Below are 16,475 nucleotides of genomic sequence, written 5' to 3'. Positions count from 1 at the left end.
GGGACAGACTCAGTTTCTCTGTGAGGTCTCAAAGGGCAAAGCTCCAGGCAAGAGGTCTGCAGAGCTGGCGCTCTGCCCTTGGTGTACCTGCTGCCTGCTTTCCCGGGGCATGCAGCCCTGGCTGCAGCTGGAAGACAGTATGTAAGGGTGCTTGGTGTCTGCTAGACAGCATTCAGACAGGCCTCCTGATCCCACAGATCAGAGCTCCCTGACAGGATTTCTGATGCTGACTTTATTACTGGAGATTACTGAGAATAAAATAACTGTTGCCAATGGCTCAGTGGCTGAGCACAAGGCTTCAGGGGTTCCCATGTGGTCCCATGGCCCCACTGCCCTTCTCAGACCCAGAGCTAGGAGAACCACTGGCACCTCTCTCTCACCCCTCACTGGCACCCACTCCTCTCCATGCCAGGAGGTGCCTAGCCAGCTGGAAAAGCACCCTGCAAACATCACCTTGGCTTCCAAGGAGAAGCAAGCAGCTACTGAGGTGTTAGGCACTGATTTGACTTAAGATACCCCAGTTACATCCCTGCTGGTAAATGAATGGCCCTGAAACACTCTGGCCCCAAGGGCAACTGGCACAGTCCAACAGACCTGTCCAGCCTGCAAGGCTGCACTTCTTTAGAGAATGGGAGGGGGCTGTAGCCCAGCTACTGTAGGATCACAGAACTGTCAGTGTTGGGAGGGACTCAAGGATAATCTAGTTCCAGTCCCCCTGCCGTGGGGCAACTGGCCCCTGGGCTGTCCCCAAACTGGGGTGATGCACCTCCACGCTAACAACAGAGCTTTCTCCCAACTCCTCTGTGAAAACAGCAAAATGATTGCAGCCTGGGAAGGAGTAAAGTACCTCCCATCCTCCGTGGCCGTGGTTCTTTCCCCACCTCCTGTAAGGCACAAGTTGGGCTGATGGACAAGCCAATGCCAGACAGTGGGAAGGGGCAGCCCTCCACACCCCCAGCTCTGGCAATCCTGCTTGGGTTCATCTGGAGGGTCTCTAATTAGCCCATCCCCAACTAAACATCATTCAAGCATCTGTCTCATCCTCTGAAAATATAGCTGTACTTTTCATTTGGTTGCCATTATAAAGCAGTAGAAAGCTAACCCAGGCTCTCCAGGGATGCACATTTCTAGGAGACTCCCAGTTTTTGGTTACTGTGCTCACGTGCTGGAAAGCAAACACTGGCTTGATGCATAATCCCAGGACCGCAGGAGACAGGATTGCAACATGGGTCCGAAGTCCATCCAGGAGCACACCTCTGAGGTGCTGAGAGGCAGGGAAAGGGGGTCCACGGTTGAACCTACATGTACCCTGGCTTGGGGAGAGGGGGTCATCAGGGCAGTTAAAGCCGTTAATGTTCTTGGGGTGTGAACAGCCAGGTTGGGAGCTAGCTCAGAGACGTGAGTGTTAAAAGGACACTTGGGTGCATGTCTTCATGGTAACCCAGGCAGCTGAGGTTGGAGACGGGCACATGGCAGGTTTCTAGAGTGAACCCTAAGCCCACGCCCCAAGTAGGATACCCAGGGGATGCCCCAGCTCGAGTGGAGGCAGAGCAGTCACAAACTGTGTGTGACTGTGCTAGTGTGGAGTGATAAAGACCCATGTGGGTGTGAGCAGGTCCTGCCATATAAACTGCAAGAGTTGTCAGTGAGGCCCCCCATGGCTACCTTACCTGTGTTTGAGGACCTTCCCCTTGTCTGGCTTTAGTCCAGCCATGCAGAGCTGCACAATGAACCATGCCCCAGGTGACTCTGCCAAGGGTGAGCTGTCACATCCCACCTGGAAGGCAAGAGGGAACACCTGGGATGGCTGTGGTTACCTTCTCCACTTAAAGCATTGCCAAGCTGTGTTAGCAGTGATTGCGTTGCAGCTGCTGGCTGCATCTCATCTTCCCCCTGAGCAGCTGTAAGGACACACACACTGAGTTTGGCCTTTGGCTATGGGATGTCTCAGAGCTAGGCTGGTTCTTGTGTCTGCCATGATTTGCTTCTTAGGAGGCAGCCTCAGTCACTGTGATTGCACCCACACTGCGCTTGGGCATCTGGCTGAGGCTATGAGGAACTCATGCCACAGATGTGGTGACCATAGGGAGGCACTAACTCCACGATTGCAAGTTTCAGTGGAGCAGTTGCAGAGATCTTACCTGAACAAGCAGAACCTCCACGGTGCCATGCAGCACCCAAGCTTTAGGTGAGCAAGAGGCTGTCTCCTGTTGGGTCACAGCCATGCAGGGAGGCAGGGTGCCTCTTCAGGTCTCACAACCCACATCAGAGGTGGCTCCAGGCTCTGCCTGAGCTGTTTTACTGCTCTGAAGGGAGGTGGAAAGCGGTGTCCTGGAGTCCTGTACCCCTAAATTCCTCTCCTGCCCGGACTTCGGGGGGGAAGGGGAAAAGCCGCCTGGTTTCCCCCCCCCTCGCCTGCCCTGCAGCCGTGAAGGGGGCGGCGACTGCCCCGTGAGTTCCCGCGCTGGAGCCAGGCTGGGATTGGCCGTGCGCTTTCGCGCCTAAAGTGTGGTAACTCTGCCCTTTGTCTAGCGAAGGCTATAAATATAGGGGGTCTTCCCGCCTTTGGGGTTCCCGCCTTTGGATTTTGCCTGTGCCTGGACGAGTTCGCTCACTCTCCTGTGCCTGCACTGCAGAGAGACCAAAGGACTTGCCTTGGTGTTAGGCACACCTTTGTCTGCCTAACGACCCTTAACGACTCTTAACGACTCCTGTAGCCGCTGGAGGAGGAAGACCGACTGCACGAGCCAGCCTGAGTGAGTTATTTGGCTTAGCTTAATTTAGTAAGAAACCGCTATTAATTAATAGCAGACTCCTTTTCCAAAAACTGACTTCCAAATATATATATAGTCAGATTATTAATGGTATCCTCGTAGAATTCTCATGCAACTGAACCTGTTTATCAAACGAAATTAATCTTTGTATATATAGTTGTGGGGGCGGGTTTTGTAAAAATAAAAAATATCTATTTTTGATAAATTCTCGACTCGGCCACGAATTATTACTGCCCTCCGCAACATTATGGCGCAGCGAGCAGGGTAGTTCAATCATAGAATTTCTACAAGAAAAGGGATGCCTAATCACAGGTCTTGATTTAATTTGGGCTCAGAAAAATTGTAAAAATCCGGAGAAAATCCTGGAGAAATTAGCTGAGCGCTCAGACCCTGTGATTTCTGAGTCTCCAACGGAGCATTTCTCTGTTGTTCTGGGGTCAGTCGTGACCCAGACTCTGGCCGAATTTGAAAATTATGAAAAAAGAATTCAGGCCTTGGAAAAGGATTTATTAGCCGAAAAAGCTAAATGCCAAAGTATCTGGGAAAGCATGCTGGCGCAGACAAAGAGCCTGACCGCGGCACTGACTGCCCGGATGAAAGAAAGGCTTGTAACGCCTGCAGACACCACCTCTTCGGTCTCCGTGTCTGAATTTGAATGGAGTGATTCGCGGGAATCGGGGAGAAAGGCAGAGAATGCCCCGAGGGGCTCTTCGGGGGAGAGGAGTTCCCCGAAACCAGGCACAAAAGACTCTACCAGAGACTCAGAGAATTCCTCTGCACATGCCTCTGCGCGGCAGAAAGCCTCAAAGCCACGCAGAAAGCGCAGGTCCCGACCGGACTCTCCCGTAGCTAGCGGAGAAGAGAGCTCCGGTGAGGAGGGCGCCGCGGTGCACAAGCACGTGTTGCCTGTGATCAGGACTGAGTCCGTGAAGGGCAGAAAAGGCGGTGCAGGGACCACCGTGATCAAAAAACAGTTTACAGATGCACAGCTCAGTGACTTACAAGTCAAATATGCGAGAGATCCTGGGGACTCAGTCGCTGACTATGTGTATCGAGTGTCCCGAGCCGGTGGGGACCGGGTCCTTCTAGACTCGCAGGAAGCTGCTGGAGACTGGGGGGACGATGTGTTCCTGACACGGGAACCCGAGGGGACACACAGCCTCACCGCTCGGATAGCCTACTGGGCAAGCAGTGTCCGCCCAGCCTACCGGGGGGAGCCGACGGAACTAAGAGTCACCAGCTCCTCTGAGCTCATCACTGCTCTCCGCAGACTTGCCTGTGTCCAGGCTATCTATGATAAGGGACATTATGATTGCCCATTTTATGCCCCTGTGGACCCGGAGAGACTGCACCCTATTATGAAGGGTTTGCCAGCAACTCTGCAAATCCAACTAATGAAGAATGTTGAAAAAATTGAACGTGTGATTGCAGAGAACGATGGTGCTAAAGAGCACGTAATGACTTGGGCTGAACTGTTAACTGACTTGAATGCCCACGGGCTGCAGTTTGGGTTTGGGTCTCCTGAAGGAAAAGGGGCTGGGGAGAGACAGTCTCGTGCTTCTCCCCCAGAAAATCCCAGGACTCTGCGCAGGCAGGTCCGGCCAGTGCAGGACTGCCCCCGCAGGGGGACGGGTCTTGCAGGCTTCTCCCCGAGGGGAAGGGGCAGAGACCAACAGAGTGACTGGAGACCCAGAGAAAAGAACAGCTGGTATAGACAAGCCCTGACTTTAGGGGTACCAAAAACTGTTTTAAGGCAGCTGGCAGACTGGCAGCTGAAGGATCTAGTGCGGTGCCTTCAGAAATCGGCTGCAAAACCCAGAGGCAGCCGAGAGAAACTCAGGGCCAGCGACAGCGGCACGCCCAGCGGTGGCTCCCAGAGCGGCTCGCCCAGAAGCGGCAGCCCCCCCGCTGGGAACTGCAGCTCGTCCCCAGACAGAAAGGTTAACCCTTTCTCGTCTCCCACACGGGAGGCAAAACACTGAATTAGTGTAATAGTGGCTCGGCAGCTTTTAATGGTCAGCAGTCACGGGGAGAGCTACAGAAGCCGCAGAATAAAGACCTGCTGCCTAGGTGAGCCACGTGGTCACTGACCACCTGCCCCAGTACAAAAGGCCACCGGATCAGTGCACGGTGGATCGTCCCCAATTATTAATTGTCAAGCCTGGCCTTTATAGGCCGAGGCAGATTTTGTCTCCTTACAGGTTAAGGTCGAGGCAGAGGACCAGTTCCTGACCACCTGACCAGCACCTGGGAAAAGGAGAACCAGCTACACGAGAGACGGAGTCATATCACCGGGGTGGCCAGTGGATGATGGCATCCGGACCCACGGACTGTGACCTCCAGCCATGGACTCAGAGCATCTAAGGCTCTGCCATGAACTTGGTTGCTCTACCAGGAACAGAGCAATCTTCAAATTGACTGTGTAGCTTTATTTAATACTGTTTGGGCTATTGTTAAGCCTTGTTAAGTATTGTTAAATATTGTTGGGGCGATTAATGTATTGTTAATGTTGGAAAAGGCTAAGCCATATATATATATTAATAGGTTCCTAAATTGAAGGGGGATCACCTCTCACTCAAGTTCTAGACAAAGATGCTCATTACCACCGGGGTGGGATGTCCTGGAGTCCTGTACCCCTAAATTCCTCTCCTGCCCGGACTTCGGGGGGGAAGGGGAAAAGCCGCCTGGTTTCCCCCCCCCTCGCCTGCCCTGCAGCCGTGAAGGGGGCGGCGACTGCCCCGTGAGTTCCCGCGCTGGAGCCAGGCTGGGATTGGCCGTGCGCTTTCGCGCCTAAAGTGTGGTAACTCTGCCCTTTGTCTAGCGAAGGCTATAAATATAGGGGGTCTTCCCGCCTTTGGGGTTCCCGCCTTTGGATTTTGCCTGTGCCTGGACGAGTTCGCTCACTCTCCTGTGCCTGCACTGCAGAGAGACCAAAGGACTTGCCTTGGTGTTAGGCACACCTTTGTCTGCCTAACGACCCTTAACGACTCTTAACGACTCCTGTAGCCGCTGGAGGAGGAAGACCGACTGCACGAGCCAGCCTGAGTGAGTTATTTGGCTTAGCTTAATTTAGTAAGAAACCGCTATTAATTAATAGCAGACTCCTTTTCCAAAAACTGACTTCCAAATATATATATAGTCAGATTATTAATGGTATCCTCGTAGAATTCTCATGCAACTGAACCTGTTTATCAAACGAAATTAATCTTTGTATATATAGTTGTGGGGGCGGGTTTTGTAAAAATAAAAAATATCTATTTTTGATAAATTCTCGACTCGGCCACGAATTATTACTGCCCTCCGCAACAAGCGGGTCCGAGTTTTTCACTTAAAATTCTGGGTAGGAATCCTTTTTGACTTCAAAGTGTCACTGTCAGGTAAAACCAGAACATTATTATTGATTTTTTTTTTAAAGTTTACATTAAAATGAACTTGTTCTGGAACAAAACTCACTGCTATCCACCCACCAATAAGCACTGCTGATGTTAGCCACAGCCTTCAAATTAGCAGCAAGACTTCTCCTAAGCACTCTTACACAAGTGACATTTTTCATTAGGAAAAAACTCACTTAAAAGGAGCGTCCCTGGAGGTGTTAAAAAAAAAAGCCTGGATGAGGCACTTAGTGCCATGGTCTAGCTGATTGGACAGGGCTGGGTGCTAGGTTGGACTGGATGATCTTGGAGGTGTCTTCCAACCTGGTTGATTCTGTGATTTATACCTGGCTCTTCTAAATACTGACCTGGATCCTAAGTTGTCACTAAGAAGAAACCTTTTGGGCTTTTCGAAGCTCCCCATACAGCAGCTTTTGGCCCTTCCAGTTTGGTTGCCTGATCTCACCCCAGAAAAGCCGCGGTTTTCTGCTTCTGTGATCCTAGCGCGGAGAGAACAAGCCGCAGAAGCTGGCGGGGCCGGGGCCAGGCGCGGCGGGCCGGCCGGCATTGGTTACGGGGCTGGCGGGGGTCCAGCTCCTGACGCTATATAGCAGCGAGGGGGGAGCCAGGCTGCAGAGCCAGCGCTGCCGCCTGCCGTAGCCACCTCTCGCACCCTGCTCACGGCCGAGGGAAACCGCAGCCCGCCAAGATGTGCAAAGGATTAGCAGCGCTGCCCCACACATGCCTGGAGAGGTGAGAGCGGCCAGCACGCAGGGGCGCCTGCCTCCCTGCGGGGCTGCGCTGGGGGTGGCTAGGGGCAGAGGGTCCTCTTACAGCCCGTCCCCGTGGTGCACAACTCTCCTGAGGCTTGGGATGGTCAGCTCGGAGCTGAGAGGGAAGGGAGGCTTGCTGGCGGGGGCTTAGTGGGATGCTTTGTGTGGCCGTGACCCTCAGTGAGACAAGTACTGATCTGGCCCCAAACTCCTCACTCCAGTTTGGGAACCTCTCTGCCTCAAACCCACTCCTCAACCCCAGCTGCTCCCCTGCGTGGACCCAGAGCAGAAGTGTCTTGTCCTCAGCCCGTGATGCTTGCAGGACAGAGTGGGGAGTGAAAAGGTAGGAGAGGGGTTGCCTTTCTGAGGCAAAACCAGTCCTGGCTCCAAAGCTTCTCAAAGCCCTCTTTAACTGCTTGTGTTTGCATGGATTAGCTGGTCCTTGCCTCTCGTATGAGGCTTGGCTCTGTGCAGTGCCTGCTGTCCCCTGCCTGTGACACTCATCTTCACCTTCATCTGCCTCCTCCCTGTTCTCACCCTGAATCCTGCCTGTGACACCCATCCTCACCTTTATCTGCCTCGCCTGTTCTGACTTTGAAACCTGCCCAGTGTGGTGGTGCTGCTTTTAATCCTTGGGAACACAGGAAGGCTCCAGCCCTCAGCTGTCTCCGTGCTGGTGGAAAGGCGCAGAGCTGGAGGAGCTTTGGAGGGCGTGAGAAGCAGAGTAGCAAGGGAGGCCACAGGATGAGGCTGGAATCTCTCTGTAGCATCGGGATGCTCAATCCTTCACCAAAGGAGGAAACTTAGTAGAATCTACACAACTTACCCAATGTGTGAACCACACATTTCTGCTCTGGTGGCATCTTGGTTGGCACTCTCCTGTTGCTTTCCAATAACACATTGGAGTTTTTATTGCTGATGGTTTTACTGACCTCTGTTAGACCTTCAAATCCTTACTCTTGCAAGGACTCTTTGCTTGCAGCCTACCATTTTTTTTAGATGGAGTTAGGACTGAATTTGCCCCTTGTGCATCATTTTGTGTTGATCAACAGCTGTTTCATTGCCAGTCTCTCAAGAAGCTCCTGCAGGTTCTCGCAACTGGTCCCCAGGTGCTGTATCTGGGTAGTGCAGCCTCGCTTGCTCACATGATATGTTTAAGAGCAGAGCCCCAGCCCGTGTTGCCCTAGGGCTGTTCCCACCAGGGAAAACAAGCTTTGTCCTCCATTTGTTGAGTGCTACATTTCCCACATTGCCATCCATGAGATAATCTCCTTGCAGCCTCCTGAAGTCTGGAGAACCCATCCAAGGTCTCCTGCAGACCAAAGGGGTTAGTGCCCCCTGACTACTCCAAAGGCACGTGCTCGATGCCCTCTTCAGAGAGGGCTGATAGATTTGAAGGAAGGAATGTCTTCATACTGCCAGAACTGCCTTGACTGCTCTCCAATAGACCATATTTGTCCATGTGTCCACCATGGCTGTCTGGTACAGCTGCTTCTGACATGCCGGTACAGCATCACACTTGCAGCTTTATAGCTCCTCAAGTCCCCCCTGGAGCCCTTTTCCTCTCAAAGGGCATTCCCTCTGGCATTTCCCTGCCCTCAGGCACAGCAGCAGCTTTAGCTTTTAGCTGTAGCTTTATCTTCTTTGAACTCCATTTTTTTTTTGTAGGGGGGTGGTGGTGTTGTTTTTCAAGCTGAAGTCTCTCCTGGCTCTCCTCAGAAGCCTCCTTGTTCTTGAGCTGTTTGACAGAGCCCATATTTTCTTTTAATGATTCTTGGAAGCTGTTTCTCAGACTTTTTCTTGGCTTATCCCTGTACGTTCTCACACTTAACCTTCCAGTTTATGGTCCTCTTGCTTTTTCTCACTCGGACATAGCTGGGGTGGTTTTGGAGGATGCCTTTTTGTTTATAACTGCCTTTTTTATCCTGCTGTTTAGCCTTTGCTGAAGCCTTGCTTGAAAACTTGTAATACATCTGCTGTAGGATGCCAGGATGATGGCTTTAAATAGTCCTTCCCTCCCACCAGCCTGCAAGCGCTCAGCCCTCTGCCTGTCCTTTCTCACTTCCTTTCAAGAGCTTCCTCCTCTTTACTGTCTCCCAGTATTTCACGAAGGTATTGAGAGCTGAGGACTTGCTCAGGAGGAGGGGAGGTCCCCACAGCAGGATACGTAGGACTTCAGCAGGGTGTGCAGGCAATGATGGTCCATAGATGGATGGAGCTGTGATGGAGTCATCCAGAAAGTCCCGCTGGGAGCAGTAGGGGCTGCAATGTAGGTTCAACACCAATCCAGAAGATTGAGCTGTGGAGAAACCCACCTACAGCACAGCCCAGAGGAAAGCAGCCACGGGGCTGATCCTAGGTAGAGCTCCTGGCCATGGACAGGGCATGGGGTGGCCCTGGCAAGTGTTGACCATATGTGACTGTCAGAGGGTGGGGATAGGAGAGCAAGATGCTGAACCACATCTCAGCATTCTACAGGACAGTGCTTGCAGCTATGTGAAGCCACTGTCAGTTGCACCCAAGTTTTGTATTTGGTGTCCACTCCAGGACAGGGAGTTCCTCAAGTCCTGCTCAGACAGCAACAGCGTCCTGGTCCCACTTTCTCACTTCCTTTGTGTGTTGTGTGGGAGATTTGGCTCTCAGTGTCTATGCTTTCCCCCTGACTGCTTAATCCTCCCCCTAGCATCAATCATTCTTGCTTCAGAGGTAGACAAGTCCCTTTCCTCTTGCTTTCCACTGCTGCTCTTGCCAGACATCCACCCCATGATCAGGCATATGGTCCAGGCACCTGAAGGGGACCATTCTTGGTGCACAACACTTGGTATCAGGAGCAGGATGGACACAGCAGTGTCCCAGCAGTCCTGAGCATGGGGCAGTGACAACTGGCATTTCTGCTCAACCCCTCTTTGAGCCTGCATGTCCCTTTCCCCACAGAACCATAGACTGCATCTGTTTGGAAGAGACCTCAAAGATCATCCAGTCCAACCCTTAACCCAGCACTGAACACCAAACAATGTTCTTAAGTGCCAGGTCCACACTTGAACACCTCCAGGAATGGTGACTCCACCAGGGCCCTGGGCAGACCATTCCAATGTTTGATAACCCTTTCAGAAAACAAATATTTCCTAACATCCAACCTGAACCTCCCCTGGTGCATCTTGAAACCAGTTCTTCTAGTCCTGTTGCTTGACACCAAGGAGAAGAGGCTGCCCTCTCCTTGCTCCAGCCTCCTTTCAGGTAGTTGTAGAGAGCAATGAGGTCTCCCCTCAGCCTTCTCTTCTCCAGGCTGAACACCTCCAGCTCCCTATGACACTCCTCAAAAGCCAGGTGCTCCAGATGCTTCATGAGCCTTGTTGCCCTTCTCTGGACATGCTCTAGCACCTCAGTGTCCTTCTTGTAGTGAGGGGCTCAGAAGGAAGCTGTGGCCGCAAGATGAGCTGAGAGAGAGGCTGTCCTGCCCCATCAGCTTTCCAGGAGCACTCTCTGCACCCACCCATTGCTTTGGTGCTAATGGGACTGCAGCTCCTTCACCTGCTCCTCCTTGCTGCATTTGTGCCATCCTTGTGGGTCAGGGCCATGCCATGGGGGTCCCAGCATGGCAATGCCACCCAGAAGGTGCCAAGAGGCATCTGTGGGTCACAGGAGAGCCAGCCTCAGGCTCCAGACATCAGGAGTCAGCTCCAACCCAGAGCATTTCTGCACGTTTTAATTGTTAGAGGACAAATGGTGCCAGGAGCATCGCTGTCTGAGATACCTTGGTGTGGGAGTGTGGGGACCTACTCACCCTTCTCCTGAGGTCTTGGGCTTTCCAAACGAGATTCAGCTTTTCTCAGAAGCACAAGCAAGGGAAGCTGTCCCTGTGGCTACTGACATGATCCATGAAAACAGTTGGGCTTCTGGGTGTGCTCTGCCTCCTGCTGTACACCTGTGACAGGCAGTCCACGTCCACCAACTGGCCTCTCCTTCTGGCTGCTCCCATGCAAGGGTGGCTGGGGGAGGCAGCCAGTGGGGGAGCAGAGTCTGTACCAGCTCTCAAAAGTCACCCATAAAGGCTGGAGGGTGGAAAATCAAAACACAGAGGCAGTTTTACAGGCAGGGGAAAAAATTAAAGGAATGGAAATGAAACAGTAGATGCAACAAAGGAGTGATCATCCACAGAGGCCTTATGAAAACAAACAGCAGAGGAGAGGCTCCGTGAGCCCTGATGCTGGGGAGCTACAGCCCAGCTTTGACAGCCACACTCTGCTGAAGGCACCAAGCCCAGCTGCTTATGGGACCATGGTGTGTCCCCTTGCTCTCATTCACCTCCTGTGCCAGCAAGATGACCTGGAAGATACCAAATGTTGCTGTGCTGGAGAAAAGTCCTTCCTGCAACAGCAGGGCTTGGAGGAGACCTACTTTCATCCTTTTAGTTTTCCAGTCTTATGCAGCACACCTGAGTTTTCTCTGCAGAAGGTTGGCTTGCCCTTGATACCATCAGTGGGCTGCAGCAGAAGGGAGCCTGGGACTCGATGCTGAAGACACTGCTGCACATTGTAAGGCACAAAAAGGAACATTTGGGGAGACAGCTGAACCTGCTCTCAAGCCCCAGGACCTCTCTTGTTCTCTGTGCCCTCCAAATGGAAGTGTGGAGCATACCACCCAGCCTTTATCAGTCAGCTCCTGAAACCCTTCTTCCCCTTCTGCCCAGGGGAAGCAGCACTTAGCAGGTACCAGTTTTCAGAGCCCTTCCCATTGCAGACATGAGGATTATAGAGACACCACATCCATTAGGGCACCCTGCTCTGTGTGCTGTTGGCAGCGTGGGGCTGGCTGGCGCAGCATGGGTCAGGACGCAATGTGGGACTGGCAGTGCCATGTGGCCCAGGCCAGCACCCTGCACTGCCTCCTCTCCTCACCAGCTCCTTCATCTTCTCACCAGCATTTTTCCTCTGGGCTCATCACTATAGTAACTAAGTGCTGCACACAGATCCCCTAATTCGTCCTCAGAGCAGCTTGCCAGCTCTGCTGATACAATTATCCCAGCCACAGATGGAGACAAAGCAAAGAGATGGAGATCAAGAGCTAATTCTAAGTGCCCAGTTTCAAATTCTCAGCCAAGCACCTTTGCAGCATTAGGGCCCTTTAGGTCATGTGCAATTAATTACAGAGCTCTGCACCTCACCAGTGGCCATGATGAGGTCTGTGTGGGCACAGGGCAGGGACCATCCACACTGCCCCATCCCTCCGTCTGATTTGTCTCTTCTTATCCCCTCATGCAGGGCCAAGGAGATCAAGACCAAGCTGGGCACACTGCTCCAGAAGCCTGACTCCACCATCGACTTCATCATCCCCTACCCAGAGAAGCCAGAGAAGCCACCCAAGGCCCAAAAGTGAGTAACTGTGCTGGGGCAGGCTGTGCTGGTGCCAGTGCCCGGACAGAGGGCTGGGTGCAAGCTCTTTTGGGATGCAGAGGAACTGAAGCCCCTGCTGTGGGTGGGCACTGTAGGCTTGCAGGGCAGGCAGCTTGTGACAGCTGGGTGTGGGCTCAGAGAGCTGTGCCAGGGCAGCATGAGATGTGTCAGGCAATAGAGCTTTATGGAAGCCAGATTTCTTACAGAAACTCAATTTACTTTTGATGAGATCTCAAATTATTCAATAAAGGTTTTGCCAGAGGCACATGGCACATAGACCTCTCTGAGTCACCTGCCTCAGCCCAGAGGTGCCAGCCTTGCACAGGCTCCTGGCTTTGGGGTAACAGCGTTTACCTTTGCTGGATGCATGGTCCCATGGTGTGATGCCTGCCTCTGGGCAGCTTCATGCTGATGGCACCTTCTCACTTTATCACCTTCATCTGAACCTCTGCTTTCCCAGCACCAAGCTGGTTTAATGACAAAGCAAAGCAGAGATGAAGCTACAGAGGCTGATGGACTGTGCTGCAGGATTGACAGTTCAAAGAAGGCAAAACAAAGCTTGACGAGAAACTGACAGTTCAAAGAAGGCAAAACAAAGCTTGATGAGAAACTTCAGTTTAAAAGCAGGATGGCTTCTCAGATGTAGGATGATGCCCTCACTTGGGGCACCTCCAGCCCAGGATCGGGCAGCTAAGCCAGGCGCCTGAGCTGCTGCCCTGGCTTTTTTGCCACCCCACAGCCCTGCTGTCACTGGATGAGTGTAACTGTCCTGGGGACATGTGACATTGCCTCGGGGAGTTTCTCTCTGCCTTTGAGTTGCACCCAGACCCACATAGTGCTCGAGAACCCATGTCTGACAGCAGCCAGACTAGACATCTAACTTTCTGAAGGTAGGGGAGGCTGACTGCCCCGACCAACCCTGCCCATGGCACCAGGAATGAAGGCTCATGTCGGAGGACTCGAGTGGCCGTGTCATGATGAAACCCAGGGCAGACAAGTGCCTGGTTTTCTAAAGGCCAACTTTCTACTTCCTCTTTTAAATCACAGCTTTGTGTTTTACACTGGTGCCTCTCCCCACGTTCCCCTTCCACTCAGACAATGCCACTCTAAATCAGTAACGCTGTGCCAAAGGACTACTAAAAATCCTGAACCCCAACACTCAGGTGAATGCACTGCTCTCTCACTCTGATGAGAGCCCACAGAGAGCTGGTGGTCACTTTGAAGGCTGCAGTGTGCCCACGAGAGCTGCCTGAGCAGGGTGGGCAGAGCCCTGCTGAGCCATGTGCTTCTGCACTTGGTCATTGCCACATCCAGGATGCCTCTGTGAAGAAGACACATTCATCCCCATTAGCTGTCTCTGCAGAAACAGAACATTTTCACTCCTCACTGGCTGGAGGAGTTGTTTTCTCCTGCACTGTATCATTGTGCAGCCTTGGCATCGCTCTTCTGTCAGTCAGCTTACTCACAGCTAATATAATTCCTGGGACACTCAGATAATGGAAAAGTGAATTTTGTAGTTTCCAGGAAACCTTGGATTGTATTGGTCTGCTGCAGAGACATTCCCCTCACTGGGGTGGGGCGTCACCTGGCAGGAACACTGGGGCAGGGAAAGCTTTTCATCCTTGACAGCAAGTGCAAATGCAATTTAAGGTCCAGAAGTGAGTGATCAGAGACCTCATCATGGCCTTCACTGCTGAGTGCTAGTGGTGAGATGACAAGTTAAGGCCGGATACCTACTGGCCTGAGCAGGTCTTGCGTTTCTGCCCTTCTCCTCTCCCTGCTAGAGCCACTGGGCAGGGCAGCTGGGTAGAAGTACCTGCCTTTTCCCTGGGCACACCGTTGAAGCACCAAGCTCCCCAGGACTGGCAGGTCATCCTGCCCCCAACCCTGGGGTTGCTCTCCACATCCAGGGGGTTTTGGCCCCAACACATGGTCCCCATGTCAGCAAAAGAAGCTTGAGAGCACTGCTGCCCACAGAGAGCTGTGATGAACTGTGGCCACCCCTGTGCTTGGTGGCATGAGGGACTTCCATCCCCTCCACACCAGGTATAAGCCCCAGTGGGCAACGGGGCAGGAGCCTTGTGCTCCAGAGCTGCTCCATCAAACTCCTTGGGACTTGAAAAAAAACCAAACCACAAACGAAAACCCCACAGAGCTCTTCAGCCACAAGTGCTGCCTTTGAAAAAAACAACAACCAGAAAACAAACAAACCCAAAAACTAGGAAAAAGCAGGCCCATGAGGAGCCCTGAAGATTTCCACTGGGGAGGGAAGGAGATGAGGCCAGTGTCCTGCCCCTGCAGGGCGTGGGAATGGGGCAGGGAGGCTGTGGGAGTGGAGGGACGCTGACCCCAGCCCCGCAGCGCAGGGCTGGAGTGATCTGCCCCCCTCCACCTCCCCCCCACGCTGAGACCATCTTTCCCTGCTCCAATTGGAAAACACAGGGATGCTTCCCAGCTGCCTGCAGTTCTGCCCTCCTGGGCAGACACTGGGGAGCCTGTGGCTGCAGAGGAGAGAGGAGACTCACTGCGTTTCAGTCACATCTCTGCCCAAACACGAGGGACTTTGCCCACCCTGCCCCATCCTCACACTCCCTGGCACTCGGCTTTCCCCAGCAGGAGGGTACTTGTGCTGTAACTCAGCCACAGCTCCGTTGCTCGACCACTGCCCCTGCTCTGACACTGTCTCCACAGCATATTCCATTCCTCCCTATTTTAAAAGAAACTGTTGAAAGACCTGAAGCCCACACCAGGGCTGTGGGCCAAACATGGACCATCTGGGCTTTCTTTACTCCTTTCAGGCCATCACCAGAGGAGGCTCTGCAGTGGCGTGATTCCCTGGAGAAGCTCCTGCAAAACCCCTGTAAGTTCACATTCCCTGCTGGTCAGGTTCCCTCATCCCACATTCCCTCAGTGAGGGCTGAGCCTCCCGGAGACCAGCAGTGCTCAGGGTGGGCTTGGCCCTTCGGCAGATGGGCTGGCCAGCTTCCGCAGCTTCCTGCGCTCCGAGTTCAGCGAGGAGAATGTTGAGTTTTGGGTGGCCTGCGATGACTACAAGAAAACCAAGTCACCCTTGAAGATGGCAGAGAAGGCCAAGAAGATCTATGAGGAGTTCATCCAGACGGAGGCACCCCAAGAGGTCAGTGGCCACGGGGCAGGAGATGGTACTGGGAAGGATGAGGCTGCTGCTGTGGTGGCCAACAAAGGAGAGAGCCATTGGTGGCAGAACACCTTGTACCATGGCTGAGGCACTCAGAGGGCTCTGCCTTCAGCAAGGGGCAGTCTCTTTCCAACGCGTTGCACTCCCACCTTTCACAGCCCTGGTGCCCTTGTTGGCATGCTCAGCCTCTGCTAGGCTGCCTCCTTCCACAGGTACCTATGTAACCTCCTTCCCATAGATGGCTTAGATTAATCATAAGAGATGATAAGTTACAGTAATCCACCTCCTGCAATCAGTTTTGCTGCAGAATGGGCCTCATCCTCACAGATCTGCCATCAATAATTCCCCCATAACCTTTGTGTGGGGATTGGTGGGACAGAGCGGGCGAGGGAGGATCCTATCACCCATCTCTCGCAAAGGCAGGGTCCCCAACCCTTTTACATTCCATCACAGGTGAATATCGACCACTTCACCAAGGCTGTGACCATGAAGAACCTGGTGGAGCCATCACCGACCAGTTTTGACATGGCCCAGAAGAGGATCTTTGCCCTGATGGAGAAAGACTCCCTGCCCAGATTTGTGCGGTCAGAGTTTTATCAGGAGTTAATCAAGTAGCGATGTGGCAGGGCTGTGCGAGGCGTTCCCCACGGGCGGTCCCTCTGCTTCTCTCTAAACACCTGCCTCCTCTCCTGAAGCTGCTTTGCTTTTGTGATACCACCCTAGAAGACTGCCCAGGGGCTTTGCTAAACATCTTCCCCTGTGCTTTGGGCTATCAGACATCCTGATGTTTCCTCTCTTACAGTCTCTTTCCTCTTCCACAAAGACCAAACAGCAGAAAGTCCTGGTGATCCTCCCTGGGTTTGGGACCCAGAAGGGTGGTGGAGTTGTCCCAGCCCTGCAGTGACCAGCAGCCACTTGGCCAGCTGGCACATTCCTGGCACCGTGGGGCCTGGCTTTAGCTGGAGGCTCCGAGTCACCTCTCAGGACACAAGTTTTTCTCTCAGTTT

General features: G+C 53.0%; 1 protein-coding gene across 1 annotated transcript; it reads left to right on the top strand.

The window, feature by feature from the left end:
• Positions 1 to 6,763: 6,763 nt before the first annotated feature.
• On the top strand, positions 6,764 to 16,253 carry LOC135177344 (regulator of G-protein signaling 5). Its single transcript, XM_064147174.1, has 5 exons — positions 6,764 to 6,898; positions 12,180 to 12,290; positions 15,110 to 15,171; positions 15,281 to 15,447; positions 15,922 to 16,253. The coding sequence occupies exons 1-5, from the start codon at positions 6,855 to 6,857 to the stop codon at positions 16,081 to 16,083; spliced, it is 546 nt and encodes a 181-aa protein (XP_064003244.1). The 5' UTR covers positions 6,764 to 6,854; the 3' UTR covers positions 16,084 to 16,253.
• The last annotated feature ends 222 nt before the right edge of the window (positions 16,254 to 16,475 follow it).

This window comes from Pogoniulus pusillus, chromosome 8, assembly GCF_015220805.1.
Source record: "Pogoniulus pusillus isolate bPogPus1 chromosome 8, bPogPus1.pri, whole genome shotgun sequence".
In the NCBI taxonomy this organism is placed as follows: Eukaryota; Metazoa; Chordata; class Aves; order Piciformes; family Lybiidae; genus Pogoniulus; species Pogoniulus pusillus.
The sequence above is the reverse complement of the archived record's forward strand: the minus strand, read 5'-3'. Positions and strand labels throughout refer to the sequence as shown.

What these genes read in the sequence shown, in the direction of transcription:
- LOC135177344 (XM_064147174.1), top strand. Translation starts at nt 6,855, where the DNA reads ATGTGCAAAGGATTAGCAGCGCTGCCCCACACATGCCTGGAGAG. An exon ending in AAGCCACCCAAGGCCCAAAA is followed by an intron (nt 12,291 to 15,109) that starts GTGAGTAACTGT and finishes TACTCCTTTCAG; the next exon opens with GCCATCACCAGAGGAGGCTC. An exon ending in AGACGGAGGCACCCCAAGAG is followed by an intron (nt 15,448 to 15,921) that starts GTCAGTGGCCAC and finishes ATTCCATCACAG; the next exon opens with GTGAATATCGACCACTTCAC.